The sequence below is a fragment of the Loxodonta africana genome, chromosome 13 (genome assembly GCF_030014295.1).
Source record: "Loxodonta africana isolate mLoxAfr1 chromosome 13, mLoxAfr1.hap2, whole genome shotgun sequence".
Lineage (NCBI taxonomy): Eukaryota > Metazoa > Chordata > Mammalia > Proboscidea > Elephantidae > Loxodonta > Loxodonta africana.
Window position 1 is genome coordinate 37,400,009 of NC_087354.1, and position 16,833 is coordinate 37,416,841.

At 53.1% G+C, this 16,833-nt stretch overlaps 1 protein-coding gene across 2 annotated transcripts in view; it reads left to right on the forward strand.

Annotated features, from left to right (window-relative positions):
• Window positions 1-1,014: 1,014 nt before the first annotated feature.
• The window catches only part of ADAMTS7 (ADAM metallopeptidase with thrombospondin type 1 motif 7), a 48,180-nt gene continuing 32,361 nt past the window's right edge, over window positions 1,015-16,833 (forward strand). For both annotated transcript variants that reach the window (XR_010317389.1, XM_064267212.1), the window contains exons 1-4: window positions 1,015-1,132; window positions 10,140-10,495; window positions 13,504-13,669; window positions 14,203-14,408. Coding sequence is in view for 1 of the 2 variants with exons in the window: in XM_064267212.1 (XP_064123282.1) it covers window positions 1,030-1,132; window positions 10,140-10,495; window positions 13,504-13,669; window positions 14,203-14,408 (831 nt within the window). In the remaining variant the exon portion in view is untranslated. The remainder of the gene's footprint in view (window positions 1,133-10,139; window positions 10,496-13,503; window positions 13,670-14,202; window positions 14,409-16,833) is intronic.

Below are 16,833 nucleotides of genomic sequence, written 5' to 3' on the forward strand. Positions count from 1 at the left end.
TGAGGGGACTCCTGAGAGCTCAGGGGTAGGGAAGCCTGAACCCAGAGTTAGGGCCAGGGCCAAGAGAGGACAGATGGCCGGTGTTTGGGGTGGAGGCTGGCCTGGGATGTGAAGCTGGAGTTGGCCAGCCTCCAGACTCCCAGGGGGCCCCTGCTGAGAGTTTGTGGGCACTGGCCTGGGTGAGGCCACAGAGTCCCCTGCCTGTGGGTCAAACACTGTGCTCCCCTCCAGGCAAACATTCACTTGGAAAACAGTCCCAAGACGAGGAATTTTGGGGCCCCACCTCGCGTGGGAAACGGCAACTCACCCAGCGGACGGCCCAGGCATATGTCCAGTGCTGGCTTCGGAGCAGAACCTACCTCCGGACCCCCGGGATCCCTGCCGCTCGGCTGAGTGATCCTAGGACCCTTGGGAAACCTCCGTGTGCCTTTCCCTAGGAGGGGCTGGTCTGCTAGCCACTGAGAGCACACCGAGGGGTGCCTCAGTTCAGTGACAAAGCAGACATTCCGGAAATCTCAGATTTTGGGGCCATCTCCGCGGGCTCAGGTCGGGAGGACCCAGCCCGGCTCCGCCGCCAGGGGGCTCACTCGGCCTGAAGGGCGGTCGGGCGTCCGTCGGGGGGCGCTGTGGGTGTCCTGCCCTGGGCCCCGCCCGGCGCGCGGCAGGCGGCTGGCGGGGCCGGCGGGGCGGGGCGGGGCGAGGCTCGGCCGCGGAGGGTGGACCAGCCCCGGGGCGGGGGAAGGAGCCCGAGGGGCGGGGCGGGGGCCCGCGGCCGCGCGCCCTCCCTCCCTCTTTCTTTCTCTCCTCCTTGCTCTCTTGTCTTTTCTTTGGCTCCGCTGAGGGCCGAGGGGGCGGGCCCTGCAGCCTTTGTTGCCCGCGGACCGAGCGCAGCCGCCTGCCGGGCTGGACTACGCCGGGGACGGCACGCGGCCGGGCACGGCTTGAGCCGAACCCGGGACCGGGCAGCGATCGGACGGGACGGACGAGAGTCTGCGCGCGGGGTCGCCCAGCGGCCGCCCGGCGCCGGCCATGCCCAGCGGCCCGAGTCCCCGCAGCCGGCCCGCGCCGCGGCTGCGCCCCCTCCTCCTGCTGCTCTGCGCTCTGGTGCCCGGCGCCCTCGGACCCGCACCAGGTGGGTGGCCGCCCCCTCAGCTCCCCCGGCCGCGGTTTACCCCTTCTCCCCTCTGCAGACCCCTCGCCGGTCCGGCTGTGCCTGAAGCTGGTCGCACCCTTCTCATGTTAGGGAGTTAGGGACATGGGTGAGGTCCGGGGAGCGAAACCGCTCCGCTGGGGCACCTTCCCTAGCCCGGGACTCGGCTGTTGACCCTGCATGTAACCTTGAATAGCACCTTCCGCTCTTGGGACTTGGGTTTCCACCTTTCGGGTGCAGTGACTCGCGCCTCTCCGGGGTGTTCTCGTCTGAGGGGCTGCACCGAGCCCGGCTTCTCACCCTCTTCAGCGTGCCTCGTCTGGAAAGCGGCCTGGCCGGCGAGGGCACCAGGTCGCAGGTTTGCGCGGGCCGCCGCCGCGTCCCCGGAGTCCCGCTGCGCCTGGGACCCCCGCCCACCGCAGCTTGGCAGCCGGCCCTTGCTTAAGGGCGCGGGGGGCCGGGTCTCGCTCGGCCCTTGCACTTCCTGCCTCCCCCCTCCCCAAGTGTGAAGGCGCGGGGAATGGAGCCGGGAGCGGGAGCTTCTTTCCCCGGCCCTCGGCTTGACTCTCCCCGCCCCGCCTGTCCGGCCGACCTCCGACGAGCCGCTGGCGCTGGTCCAGATTTTCGCTCCGCCGCCGCCGGCAGGGCCGCTGCGCTCCTGGCGCGTCCCGGGCAGTCGGCCTGGGAATTCAGGAGCCCGCGGTGTATGAGGCCCCTGGCTCGGCGCTCCAAGAACTCCGGTTGTGATGGGGGCCCGTCCTATACGGGGGAGAGCCCTGCTGACGGAGAGTCGAGAAGACTTTGTGGAGGAGGAGGGGCCTGAGGTTGGAGTGGCTGAAAGGATGAATGGGCTTTGGATAGGCTGGAAGGGTGTGGAGCTGGTGAGGGGCGACCCTCGGGACTGGATTAGGCTATGTGGGGATCAATGGGGGAGACCTGCCTCCTCAATAGAGGGATTCTGGCTGTTAAGTTAGAAAAGCTATGGTCTGGAATATAGGGGACATTTAAACCAGGTCTTAGAGATCTGGGGAGCTGTTAAAGGGAGTAGGGTGTTGAAAGCAGTGTTTTAGGGAGGGTCAGTCTAGCAGCAAAGTGGAGAGGGAGCAAACATTTAATGAACACCTGCTGTGCTCCAGGAGTCCCTGAGTGGTGCACATGGTTAGTGCTCCCAGCTGTTAACAGAAAGGTTGGAAGTTGGACTTGGAAGAAAGGCCTGGTGATCTGTTTCCTAAAAATCAGCCATTGAAAACCCTATAGAGTATAGTTCTACTCTGACCACATAGCGCCCCATGTGTTGGGGTCCGCTCTGTGGGGAACTGGTGTTTTTACTATGTGCTAACCTCACCACATACATGCAAGGAAGGGGATGGAAAGTCCTTTTATGGGTAAGGAAATATGCTCAGAGAGGAGAATGACCTGCTAGGTCTGCATTCCAGGGCCACCTGCTTGAAGCCTGTTTTCCCCTACTGCCCTGAGCTGGGGGCCAATGAGGATGTAGGTAGTGGGGATGAGGGACAGGAAAGTGGTTCCCCGAGAGAACTGCCCCAGAGCCTGAACTTGGGTTCAGGGCCTCTGGCTGCTGTGGAAGGGGTGACTGGGGGGACGTTTTGGTCAGGAGCCTCTCTGCTTCTGCTGCAGACCAGACCCATGTATGAGCTTGACCAACCTCCTGCCCCTCTAGGGCCTCAGTTTGCCCACTTGTTAAATGAGAATAATAAATACTATCTACCTCAGAGGGTTCTTGTGGGGATTAAATGTGATACTGAATGCCAGTTGCTTAGCACAGGACAGAGTAATGGCCATGTGGTGGCCATTTATTTTTATTGATCTGCCAGATGAACCTCATAAGATTAAGAAATCCTTGGTGAGCCCTGCAACTTGGACCTGCTGGCACCCACTCCAATCTAATTTTGGGGCCCCCTCGTCAGGGCACGGTGTCTGTCTCCAGTATCCCCAGAGTTGTATAGCCTGGGGACCTCTTCCTTCTGCTCTCAGGATCTCCCACCGTAAGGCTGCTGAGCTCTGCGTCATTTTCTTTGCAGCTGCCCCAGCTGCCTGGGGTTCTGCCCACTGAGACCAAAGGACACACCCTAGGGTCACTTTTAGGAATTGTGTACTGACTTCTTCTCCACCTGTGACAAACCTAGGGACTTGATGGGGTTGCTGGGACTGGGGCCCAGCCCCTGGTCCCCCCACCACACTGAAGCGACCATGTAGGCCCTGCATACATGCACCTATATGTGTATCAGCCACATGCCTGCAGACTCATGGAGGAGGGGGCATGTGTCACACATACACACACCCTGGTTATTTTTCCTCCTTGGCATGAGCTGCAGGTCATTTGAAGGGCAGGATTATAACTCAGGTTCTTGATAGGGAGGTGAGGGTAAACATCACGTTGGCATTTCTCTGGTGGAATCTCTAAAGTGACAGTTCTGTCACCCAGGAGTGATAATGAAAGTATTTAACACCCAGTGTGGCAGGAGCTCAGTCCAGTCAAAACAGATCTCCTGACTTGGTGGAACAGACTCAACTATGAACAGTAATTGGCACTCCAGCCCAATGATGCCTTCGGCCATCACACTGCAGGTTTAGCTCTGCGAGCTCAACTCTGATGCAGGTACTTATCAGTTACTGGAACCTGCAATTTCCCCTTGCTGGCACTAGGTGGTGGTAATTTTGGCTACCAAGATCTCTACCAGAGGTCAGGTGTAGGAGAAATTGAGAGAAAGATTTATTTACTTTTAATTCATCCTCCCCTCCTTTAAAAATATCCTAGTGGTAAAACAATACACATTCATTATAAAAAATTTAAAAAAAAAGAATGTAGAACAAAACAGGAGAATAAAAGTTGTGATAAAAGTGATAGCATCCAATAATTATTTTTTTCCTTTTGACTAAAAAACATGTTAGGCCATTAGGCAAAGAGATAAAACAGCAAGTTTGGAAAGAAGTGGCTAAGTATTCTTTAGAACTTCCTAATTGGTGCCCTTACTTTAACTTCAGACACCTTTCTAGGCTGGCAATTGAGCTGGTGTTGTAATTCAAACACTCTTACAATAAGACTCAGGGTTTGATTTTCAGCAATTTCAGCTCTGTTACTACAAGAAATAAGGCTCTCTTTCAAAGCACAAGTGGAAGGCTGGAGGTCATTTATGCAGTGCTTGAGCTTTGACTCTGATGCCCTGAGTGCATCTCTTTCTTTCATCAGTTTGTCTAGCAAAAGTAGGACCAACCAAACAGCTTCTTTTTACTTCTAATTCTGGCAAAACTGTAGAAAGATATCACACATGTGTTCACCCAGAGCCTCCCATTTCACTAATACCTGATCTACTGGTGGTACTCTTGGTACCAAATGTCTTAGCCTGGGTTCTCTAGAGAAACAAAACCAGTAAAGCGTATAAATATATAGAGATTTTTATCAAGGAAATGGTTTATGCGATTGTAGAGGCTGGAATGTCCCAAGTCCGTGGATCAGGATAGAGGCTTCTCTCGATTCACATAGCTGCAGGGGCTGGCGAACCCAAGATCGGTAGGTCGGAGAACAGAACTCTTCCTCACAGGCTGTGAAGATCGATGAATTCCAAGATTAGAAGGCAAGACCACAAGGCTTCTCCTGATTCATGTAGCTGCAGGGGCTGGTGAACCCAAGATTGTCAGGTTGGAGAGGAGGGTTCTCACTCACGGACTGTGAAGATCAATGAATCCCAAGATCAGCAGATAAGCAGATAGCTCAAGTCCCAAGAACTGGAGGTCAGACGACCAGGAGGCAGTCGCAGGGTCCAGAACAGTCAAAAAAGCTAGAATGTCTGCTTGTATTCGGTTTGCAGGCCACACCGCCAAGGAAACTCCCTTTCAACTGATTGGCTACTCACAGCAGATTTCATCACGGGAGTGATCATGTATAAACACTGAGAATTATGGCCCAGCCAAACTGACACAATCTTAACCATCACACCATCCAACAGGTGTCCCCTCACCTTGCTTGGACCTCCCTAGCACTGTGTTAGGGGTGGGAGTCATGACTATCCCGCACTCATTTCTCTAACTGATCTAGTCTGAGTGCAAGGATGATGTCTCGTACATTTCTCTGGACTTTGGAAAACACAGCACTCCCTCACAATTAGTAGCCAAGAGTCACACACCAAATGACTATGGGAACTGGGCAGGCAACATAAATGAGCAAACTAGGCAAGTGGGGAGACACATTTTTCTTGAAACGTGGGGCCTCTTGGACCATCTCTTGTTCTCCCGTTTTTGTCAGAGACTCAGTGCTTTACTGAGTGAAAGACAACGTAAGTGCAACACCAAAGGGCAACTTACATTCAGCCACAGTGTTACAGTGGAGAGTGGTGAGGACTGAGGCCAGTGGAAGGCACGGGCCCTCTGAAGGGGCAGCAACTGTTCGGCTCCAGCCACTTCTATCCACCAGGTGGGAATTTAGGCATGGTATGGGTGGATATTAAGTCTTTTCAAGAAAAAGCTAAATATTAGGGTTTTGTGCCAGCTTGTCTGATTTTTAAACATTGCCAACTGACTAAAACACTTTGCAATATTTCTGCCAGCCAAAGCAAGCTGAAAAAAATCGACAAATTGACAAAAAACAAATTTGTAGGCTGTGGTTATGGGGTTGCAATCCCAAATGCCCTTATTAGGATGCTAGAGCAAGAAGCCTCCTTAAATCATCCAGCCCAGTGGCTTCTGAAATGGCTATATCAGAACCCTGGGAAGGGTTAGAGAAATACAGATTCCAGGGCCCCAGAGCCCTGGGTCTATGAAATCAGCATCCCTGGGCTGGGTCTTGGACATGTGCAGCTTTTCCAAGCTCTCCAGGTATTGCTGAGGTTCAGCCAGTTTTACTCCCAGCAGGGAATTTCCTAACTTCCCTGATGATTTCAGTCCCCCGAGGCTCTTTTTAAAAAACTCAGCTTCCCAGTCCTGTTTCCTGGACATGCTGATTCAGTGGGTCTAGGATGGAGTCTGAGAATTTGTTTTTAACAATACCTCAGTGATTCTTATCCGGGAAGTCTGGCAAACCAGGGCACTAGTGCCCTCCTGAAGCTCAGAGATAGGAAGACTTGCCCAAAGCCACAGAGCACGTCACCCCAGCACACCTGGCCTCCTGAAGCAAGCTTTTTGAGATGCTTCTCACCATCTCTGTGCCCTGCTGGCCACCAGCCCACTAGGCAACGGTGTGCAGTGGGGGGATGTCCTCAGCAGAGGGGTACACCAGTGGTGTGCAGGACACTGTGCACGTGGCTCGGCCTGGATGGAGCCACAGCCTGGGGCTTGGCTTCCTTTCCACCCCACCTGTTGCAGAGACAGCCCTGGTGGGAAATCTGCAGGGCACCCAGACATTCTTGTGGGCCTGAAGGTTCACTGCTATGAGCAGCCAGGATCCCAGGAGCTGGGCATACACCCAGTCAGTCTGGGCAAGACCTGGGAATGGGAGAAACTGCAGACCATCCAGTTTCCTAACTGTGCTCCTCAGAGTCTGGGAACTGCAGAAAGAGAGGGAGGCAAGACTATGGGCCCCAGGGCTCCCTTTGGGCTCCCCTCAGCAGTACTGCTCTGATATGTGATGCATTTATTTTTTTATTTTTTATAAATTAATTTATTTTTTGTTGTTGTGGAGAATATACACAGCAGAACATACACCAATTCAACAATTTCTACATGTGTAATTCAGTGACACCGATCACATTCGTCAAGGTGTTAAACCATCTCACCCTTTTTTTCTGAATTGTTCCTCCTCCATTAACATAATATGGTGTTTTTTTTGAAGACTAGATCTGGTGGCCAAAGAAGTTTGAAAAACTTGATCTAGTTTAACTCCTTCACCTTAGCAATGGGGAAAATGACCCCCAGCAAGGGAAAGATTGCTGAGAATGTAGAACAATATCACTGATGAGATTGAAGCCGTTGGGGAGACGTGAGTCCCAGCCCCAGCTCTGCCTCTCTTGCTGTGTGTCTTTAGGCCAGTCTCTCTACCTCTCTGAGCCTCCCTTTGCTTTCTCATCTAGGAAATAGTCTAGAGACCTGACCACAGACGTTCTCACTTGAAGTCTGCTGGCCTAAGGAGCCATAGTAGAATCTGGGGGGTCCATGAACTTTGATAAGGAGCCCTGGTGGCACAACAGTTAAGCTCTTGGCTGCTGACTGAAAGGTTGGTGGTTTGAACCCACCCAGTGGTCCTTCGGGATAAAGACCAGGTGATATGCTCCTGTAAAGATTAAAAACAAACAACGAAAAAAGGAGCCCTGGTGTAAAGATTACAGCCCAGAAAACCCCATGGGGTGGTACTACTCTGTCACATGGGGTCGCTATGAGTCAAAAATTAACTCGATGGCTCTTAACAACAACAACAAGGAACTTGGATGGGAGATTACCCGTTGTTGTCGAGTCGATTCCAACTCATAGCAGCCCTATAGAACACGGTAGAACTGCGCCGGAGGGTTTCCGAGGCTGTAATCTTTACAGAAGCAGGCTGCCACATCTTTCTCCTGTGGAGCGGCTGGTGGGCTTGAACCGCTGACCTTTCAGTTAGCAGCCAAGCACTTAACCACCGTGCCACCAGGGCTCTTGGGAGAAGATTACATCTTTAATTTTCCTAATCTCTCAGTGAAATTGAGCATTTCCTTCGATTATGCGTGTTAGCGACAAATCCCAACAGTATTAGCAGCACTTGTGACTTTGTCATCACTAGAAAAAACCAATTTATGCTCTTCACTACTTCAAAGTTATCATAGTTGTTAAATTTGCCCTTATATTAATCAAGGAGCACATACTTCTACACCCCACTTTAAAAATATGTGAAAAATTTTTCTATTGTGGCAAGTATGTCTATGTAACAAAACATTTGCCATTTCAATACTTTTCACATGGACAGTTCAGTGACATTATTTATGTTCATCCTGCTGCCCAGCTGTCACCCTGATCCATTCCGATTTTTCCATCACCCTTAACAGAAGCTCGGTGTCCCTTAAGCGTTGAGTCCTTGTTTCCCCCTCCCTCCCATCTGCCCCTGGTAACTCCAAAATATATTTTGATAACTGTTTCAATATAATAAGTTTCCTTGGTGTTTTGGTTACCTAGTGCTGCTATAACAGAAATACCATAAGTGGGTGGCTTTAACAAAGAGGAATTTATTCTCTCACAGTCTAGGAGGCTAAAAGTCTGAATTCAGGGTGCCAGCTCCAGGGGAAGGCTTTCTGTCTCTGTCAGCTCTAGGGGAAGGTCCTTGTCATCAATCTTCCCTGATCTAGGAGCTTCTCAGTGCAGGGACCCTCGCCCAAAGAACGTGCCATTCTCCTGGCTGTTGTTACTTGCTGGTGTGAGGTCCCTGTGTCTCTCTGCTCGCTTCTCTCTTTTATATCTCAAAAGAGATTGGCTGAAGACACAATCCAATCTTGTAAATTGGGTCCCTGCCTCATTAATGTAACTGCCTTTAATCCCATCTCATCAGCATCATAGAGGCAGGATTTATAACAGCTAGGAAAATCACATCAGATGAGAAAATGGTGGACAATCACACAATACTGGGAATCATGGCCCAGCCAAATTGATACACATATTTTTTGGGGACACAATTCAATCCATGACACTTGGTACGCCTGTGTATTTTATTTGTGAAAATAAAAACATTCTGGGAAAGGTTACCATGGCAAGAAAAAGATTAAGAATCTGGACCTTAGCAAAAAATCCAAGAGGACCGGGCTACAGGGAGAGGGTTTTGCAAACTGCAAGAGGCTGAGCAGAAGTCTGCAGATTTTTTCCAGCCCTGGAAATCTTCCTTCAGATGAACTCTTACCTGGGAAAGACAGGAACCAGAGCTGTTCTGGTGAAGGGGTAGGTGGTAGGCGGGCAGGGGCTGCCCACCTTGGTGGTCCTTAGTCTCCCACCTTGGAAGGCCTGGAGACACCTGAGGAACCCTCAGGTACCTGGGAGCACACTCTTAAATCCACCAGGCTAATAATAGTCATGATGGTCCTAACTGCCACCATGTTCAGTCAGTGGGCACTGCTATGTGTAGATTAGCTCGGTTCATGTAATCTTCACAAGGGCCCCAAGAGAGTCACTTCTGTTATTATCCCCATTCTGTAGATCCACTTAACCAATATTTACCAAGCAACGACTAGTTGCCAGGAACTCTTCTAGCACGTAACACTTATCAAACAAAGACTAGGAAGCTTCTTGCCCTCCTAGAGCTTACACTGTGGGGAGAGGGAGAAAACAGATAAATAGTAGAAACAGTAAGCATGTAAATGTAACAAGCATGTAAATGATACTGATGTCAGGGAAGGGGAATAGAGAGGGCCAGGGAGTTACAATTTAAAAAAAAAGTGGTCAGGGGAAGCCTCACTGAGAAGGAGACATTTGAGCAAGCCCTTGAGGAGGTTAGCGGTTTAGCCATGTGGCTGTATGATGGAAGAGTGTTCCAGGTAGAGGGAAGAATGGTGTGAAATCCCTGAGGCAGAAGCATCTTGTCTGTTTGAGGAATGTCAAGGAGGCCAGTGGGTGGAATGGAGGGAACTCGGGACAGGGTTGAGAAGTCACTGGGTGGCGCAGACTACTAGTGCTCAACTACGAGACGAAAAGTTGATGGTTTGAACCCACCCAGAGGGGCCTTGGAAGAAAGGCTTGGCGATCTGCTTCCAAAAGGTCACAGCCTTGAAAGCCCTATGGAGCAGTTCTACTCCGCACACATGGGGTCACCATGAGTCAGAATTTATTCCACAGCAATTAACAGCAACAAAGGGACAGGTTGAGGTGGGCAGTAGTAGAAGCAGGGTGACCTAATAAGAGGTTATTGCAGTAAGCCAGATGGAGAATCTGAGGCCCAGAGAGATGGACTAGCAGAGTTAGTAGGCTGCACAGGATGAACCCAGGCCCTCTGACCCCAGCCGCTCCCTATTGGCTACTCCCTCCAAGACCACCAGCCACGTCCCCGAGGCTGGTGCTGACCAAAGCGCCCCGTGTGTTCTTGCAGGTCAAGCCTCTGAGAGCCGGGAGGCGCTGGACGTCGTGCACCCGGTGCGCGTGGACGCAGGGGGCTCCTTTCTGTCCTATGAGCTGTGGCCGCGCGTCCTTCGCAAGCGGGACGTGTCTGGTCGGCCCAACGCGCCTGCCTTCTATGAGCTGCTGTATCGTGGGCGAGAGCTGCGCTTCAACCTGACCGCTAACTGGCAGCTCCTGGCGCCCGGCTTCGTGAGCGAGACGCGGCGGCGCGGCGGCTTGGCCCGCACACGCATCCAGACCGGCACCCCCTCCTGCCACCTGCTCGGTGAGGTGCAGGACCCCGAGCTCGAGGGCGGCCTGGCGGCCATCAGTGCCTGCAACGGCCTGGTGAGTGCACTGAGCTAGGGATGGGGGTGGACTTGGCTAGTGGCCTGGGCTTTAGTGTTCACTCCTGTACCGTGGGCCTGACACACGCAGACCTTGTCCAGGTCAGCGGTTCTCAAACCTCCAGGTGAGTCAGAATCACCTGCTGATGATTTCTGAGAGGGCACCAAAAACTTGCATTTCTGGCAAATTCCCATGGATGCTGATGCTGCAGGTCCAGAGACCCTACTCTGAGAACCACCGTTTGTAGACTAACCAGGTCCCTGAGTAGCGCGAACAGTTTGCACCGGACTTCTAACCTAAAGGTAGGTGGTTTGAATCCACCTAGCGGTGCAGCAAAAGAAAAACCTGGTGATCTGCTTCCATAAAGATTACAGCTGAGAAAACCCTATGGAGCAGTTCTACTCTGTAACACACGGGTCAGCGAGAGTTGGAATTGATTCCATGGCAACAGGTTTGGTTTTTGTTTACAGGCTAAGTAACTCAGAAAGCAGCTGACCTCCTCTTTCTATGGAGTGTTACGACTTTGTTCCCCTGCAGACCCCCTTAAGCTGCTCTTCTCTGGGGTAGGCACCCTTTACTTTTTAGCCGTTCCTCAAGGGGTGGTAAGCTTCTTCCGTCAGCCCATTTCTGTCCAGATCAGAGCTCCCGGGAGAGCAGGCGTCAGCCACTGGGCTTTGGGCTGAAGGGGGATGCTGGCTATGGCGTGCAGCCCTAATAGCCTCCTTTTGGTTGAGTGCTCCGTTACAGCAGTTTCCACCCCAGGCAGGATGGGGCCTCTTTGTTCTCTCTGTTTAGTTGCCCAACCCTGCCCTCCCAGCTCTGGGCGGTGTTTGGGGAGGCGTAAGGGCTGTGTGCACACTGTTAGCCATCAGCCATGTCCAGGAGGCCTCAGCTCAGAGTGCTCAGGCAGAAGCCATAGGTTGGATAGGGCCTAATGCCAGGGCAGCTCGTGCCAATGGCTGCCTTTGGAAGCCCATCTGTCCTGGGCTGCAGGGGAGCTCAGGGGATAGTGACACAGCTGGTGGATGGGTGGGCTGCTGTGTGGGAGCTCTGAGCAGTCTGTGGAGATGACGGCTGCTTGGAGTGGCTTTCAGGAGTTAAGGCAGTCTAAGACTCCCAGGCCTGTGCCTCAGACGAGTTTGAGGAGTTTGCCCTGTTTCCTTGGCAGACCCCATCTCATGCCCACCTTCTTGCCACCTTTCTGGCTCACCTTTGGATCATATATTGAGCAAAGGTATGCTGAGTACCTGCCGGGAAAATGTCCTGCCACCTGACGTCTTTGGTCAGGGCTGGCGAAGCACCTGTGAATCCCCAGAACTGAATCTCCTCCAAAGGGGGAGTGAGTGGTTCTTCCCTGCCTGAGGACAAGGGTCTGGAGACCCCAGAGACTGGAGACTGGGTGGGTCTGGGGGTGGAGGCCCAGCTCAGTGGGGCGCTTGCTGTTCCTTCCTCCAGGACATGGGGGACTCACCCCATTACTCACCACCCTGTCTTTCTTCCCCTTTGCTGCAGCCACACAGAACTTTCTTCTAGCTATGTGACCTTGGGCAAGTTGCACCTCCACTCTGTGCCTCAGTCTCCTCATCTGTGAAATGGGGCTCATAGTAGCACCTACTGCATAGGGTAGTTGTGAGTAGCGAGATTAGAAAGTGCCTGGCACATAATAGTAGCTGTTTAATACGTGTTAGCTTTTCCACACCCCGAACATGCCAATCTCATTCCCACCTTAGGGCCTTTGCCCAAGCTGTTCCCTCTGCCTGGATGCTCTTTTCCCAAGATCATCACCTGCCATCTCTGCGTTCAGATGTCAGCTCAGATGTCACCTCTTCAGAAAATCTTCCCTAACCACCCATTCAGAAGTAGCTGTCTCCTCAGTGTCACATTCCCGTTTAGCCCTCCGTGCAGCACCGTCCTTACCATGTGCACTCCACTATCTCTTAGTTTTATTCTTGCGCTTGTATTATTTTTTTTTTTATTGTCTCTCCCCTACAAACACCTTGGGAAGAGGGGTCTGATTGCAGAGCCCACGCTCTTAGCTACTTGCCACAGCTGCCGTGATACCACCACCACGTATTCTCCTTTGTGGAGCCTATGCCCATCCCTGTACATACAGGTAATCCTGCTGAGTCTCTTGCAGCAGCTGCCCATATGGGACATCATGCCCATTTTACAGATGAGGAAATAAGCTCAGAGAGGAATGTGCCTGAGGCCACCCAGCTATCCAGTGGTGGAGTCCGCATTGAAATCCAGGTCTCCAGACCCTGAAACTGATGCACTTTCCAGCACCCCAGACCCCCTTGCTCAGCATGACCCAAGGAAGGGGCAGAATTGCCAAATCCTTCTTCCCTGTTGGAGCCGTCCCCTAGTGGTCTGAGCTTCCTCAGGAGGTGGTGGACTGTCCAGAGGTCATTCCCAAGGCTCTTTCCTTCCCTAGACTCTCTGGATGCCAGGTGGCCATGCCTGAGCCCCCCTGCCAGCTTCCCTTCTCTGGCAGGCCCTGGGTCCAGGGAACAGGATGTCCCAGTGGTTGTGAGCATCTCTATGGCTCAGGTGTGGGTGGAGCTGCTTTCGGAGTGATTCATCACTTCAGGGAAACTGTGGGCAGGTCAGAAGCTTGGGCCATCTGAAAGGGGGCACAGTGGCTGGAATTGTCTGGCATGCGAAGGAGATGCAAAATGGCCTAGAGGCCTGGGCTGCCGGCTGTCTAGGACTGTGTGGAAGACGCCATCTTGTTAGATTTGGTCTCAGACCCACTTCTCGCATTCTGGGGGCTTTGGCCTCTGACCTGAGTTTTGAAACCTTTGGCTGCATGAGGATGGTGGGGAAGGACGTTCTAGGCAGAGGGTACAGAGTGGGCAAGGCCCAGAGGGAGGAAAGCATGGTGTGTCAGGCGTCAGTCAAGAGTGGTAAGAGCAGCGTGGGCACAGTTGGGCAGACGGGGCCTCTGGGATGGGCAGGAGAGCCCTGAGAGCCAGCCTCCCTATGTAGCCCTGGTGCTTCTTCCCCAGAAAGGCGTGTTCCAGCTCTCCAACGAGGACTACTTCATTGAGCCTCTGGACGGTGCCCCAGCCCAGCCTGGACAGGCCCAGCCTCATGTGGTATACAAGCGCCAAGCCCCTGAGAGGCAGACAGAGAGGGGTGCCTCCAGGGCTCCGGGCACCTGTGGGGTGCAAGGTACTCCCCTCTGCTGCCAGCCCCTTGGTTAGGGGGTGGGCTTGGGGGGACAATGGGCTCCTTCTAGAACCCTCACTCAATATCTACCTGCCCACCTCCCGTTGGACCAGAGGGACACAGACAGACCGACCAACACTTGGCTATAGCTTGTGCCTTCCAGATGTGCCAGGGGCCTGCAACCTCTGCCCATCAGGCCTGCCTCACTCCCACCTCCCCACCTCTGTGCTCAGTCTCCCCTACCCACCTCCTGCTTAGGTGCCTGTGGCACCTCCAGCCCCACCAGTCATTCTTTCCCAAGTGTCCAGGCAAGGCCAGGCCATGCCTGGCCCCAGGAGAGCAACTAGCTGGAAACCTCTTTCCTCTCCCCAGCCTGCTCCCACCCTGGAATAACTCACCTTTATGAGCCTGGTGGGGAACCTAGCACCTCCTCTGCAGCATGGCCATAGCAGCAGCCAGACTGATCCCAGTGCTGTTCCCTCTGCCCTGGGGAGAGCCCTGCCAGCAGCTAACCCCTTCCCCATCTGGGTCCACAGCATCCCCAGAGCTGGAGGAGCTGGAGTCTCGGCGGGAGCACTGGGAGCAGCAGCAGCAGTGGCAGCGGCAGCGGCCAAGGCGTCTGCAGCAGCGCTCGGTCAGCAAGGAGAAGTGGGTGGAGACCCTGGTGGTAGCTGATGCTAAAATGGTGGAGTATCACGGGCAGCCACATGTTGAGAACTACGTGCTGACCATCATGAATATGGTGAGTCAGCTGCAGGTGGTGGGTGACAAAGGCTGGGAGGGGATGGAGGTGGGGGTTCAAAAGGTAAGTTTAGGGCAGAAAGCCTGACAGGCTGGGACCCAGACTCAGGCCCAGACCCCAAGCAGGAGGACATGTCTCTAAGCTCCAAGGTCCAGGAAAGGGTGGGGGGCCTGGCAGTAAGCCTCTAGGAGTGAGACCTCCAGGGCTACTGTGGGGACATCATTGGGTTTCATGCCACCTCATTGGCTCAGCTGGCATTTGATAGGCAGCCTCTACCCACTGCCAGGACCAGAGCTGGGTAGAAGGAGACCGAGGCAGTTACAACTCTGTGCCTGCCTGGGAGAGCTCGCAGACTGGTTGGTTCATTTACACTGCCCTGAGCAAACTCCTTTCTCCTCTGTGCCAGGAGCACCACTGGGCACTGGGGACACAGAAATGCCAGCCAGAACAGCCCTTGCCTGGGACATCAGCACACATTAGAGTTACTAGCTTGTGACGGCAGGCAAGTTACTTTACCTGCCTGAGCCTCAGCTTACCTATCTGTGAACTGGGGATGACCCCACATGGCATTTGTGATAACCGAGGCCCAGAGAGGTTGAGTGCCTTGCCTAGGTCACACAGCGAGGCAGAGGCAGACATAGATGGGAGCCCAGGCCTCCTAAGTCCCACTCAGAGCACTCAGCTGATTGGAGCTGGTGATTCCCAGAGGTGCCAGCCTTCCTCCCGCTGCTACCTGCCCTGAGCGTGCAGAGGAGGCCTTAGTCACCACCTGCTTCCTGCAGCCCCTTGGGGAAAAGATCTCTGCCCTGGGATTCTTAGCAGGGCATCCAGTGGGGAGGCCGTCACACAAACCTGGTTCTGCCCTGGGCTGGGTGGCTGGGGACAAGGGTGAGGGGTGTGTTCTCTGAAGCTGGGTCATGTTTAAGGGGAGCCCTGAGGTGTGTGTCATATGCTGGGGTGGATTACCCAGTGAGTAAGGTAAGCATGGGTTTACTTACTTAATAATCTGTACTGACCAATTTCACATGGGTTTCACAGGGATCGTAAATTTGAAAAGAAGCTTTGATTCTGTAGAAAGGTGCTATGGGGTTGGGAGAGAGACAGATGCCAGCCATATCTAGAAGCAGAATCTTTGATGTGGTGAAAAAAATGTGAAATTGTTCACTACAGGTGATCTGGTAAGCAGCGTAAGCACCAGGCTTACCTTGCTTATTGGGTAATCTGCCTCTGGTCATATGCTGCTGCTTCCCCCATACAACCCTAAAGGAAGCACCCTCTGACATCATCAGAGTCCAGCTACCCATTTGACATCTGCGAGGCTTGAGGCTCAGAGACAAGAAGTGGCTCTGTTCATGGTTGTTATCTCTACCAGCTGGCCATCACACCCCTACTGCTCGACTCCTCATCTGCAAGCTCAGCTCTGGGTCAGTCCTTCCCTGACTCAGCCACCATAACTGGCTCCCCATTCCTTATAAAATGGAAGCCACAGCCTTGAACCTGGCATTCAAGGATTCAAAGGCCCAGTTCAGGCCTCTGTTCAGTCTTGTCTGTCTGGGGAGGAGAACCACTAACAGCCAGAGTTGTCCAGCAGAGCTTGGCCCCTAAGCTGGGGGCAGGGGAAAAGGCCAGGTCCTGAAACCCTGAGATCTTGTCCTTCCTATTCTCACTTCTTAAGAGGGCTTAACCTGAAAGAGGCCCAGGAGTGGTCTGGAGCCACCGATGGTTAACTGGGTTCATTTCACCTCCTTTCCCTCAGTGTTCCCTGTGTGCCAGGAATTGGGCAGAGTAAGACTCACTCAGCCCAGCAGAGTTCCTCATGACATCCCCTGGGTGCTTGTGGTCACCTACAACCCCCAAATCTTACTTTATATTCATTCTGGCTTGCTCTCCATGTCTGCATCAGAGCAGAGCTCTTAAAAAAACAAAAACAAAACCCGTGAATCCCTGATGGAGCAGGGGAACATTGGGATGTGGATCTCAAATTCTCATAAGAAGACCAGACTTAATGGTCTGACTGAGACTGGAGGGATCCTGGAGGTCATGGTCCCCGGACCCTTTGTTAGCCCAAGACTGGAAACATTCCTGAAACCAACTCTTCAGACAGGGATTGGACTGGACTATAAGATAGATACTGATACTGGTAAGGAGTGAGCTTCTTGGCTCAAGTAGACACATGAGACTATGTGGACAACTCCTGTATGGAGAGGAGGTGGGAGGGCAGAGGGGATCAGAAGCTGGTTGAATGGACACGGGAATACGGGGGGAGAAAAGGAGTGTGCTGTCTCATTAGGGGGAGAGCAGCTAGGACTACATAGCAAGGTGTGTATAACTTTTTGTATGAGAGGCTGACTTGTAAACTTTCACTTAAAGCACAATAAATAAATAAATAAGAAAAAGAAAACCTGTTGCGATTGAGTAGATTCCA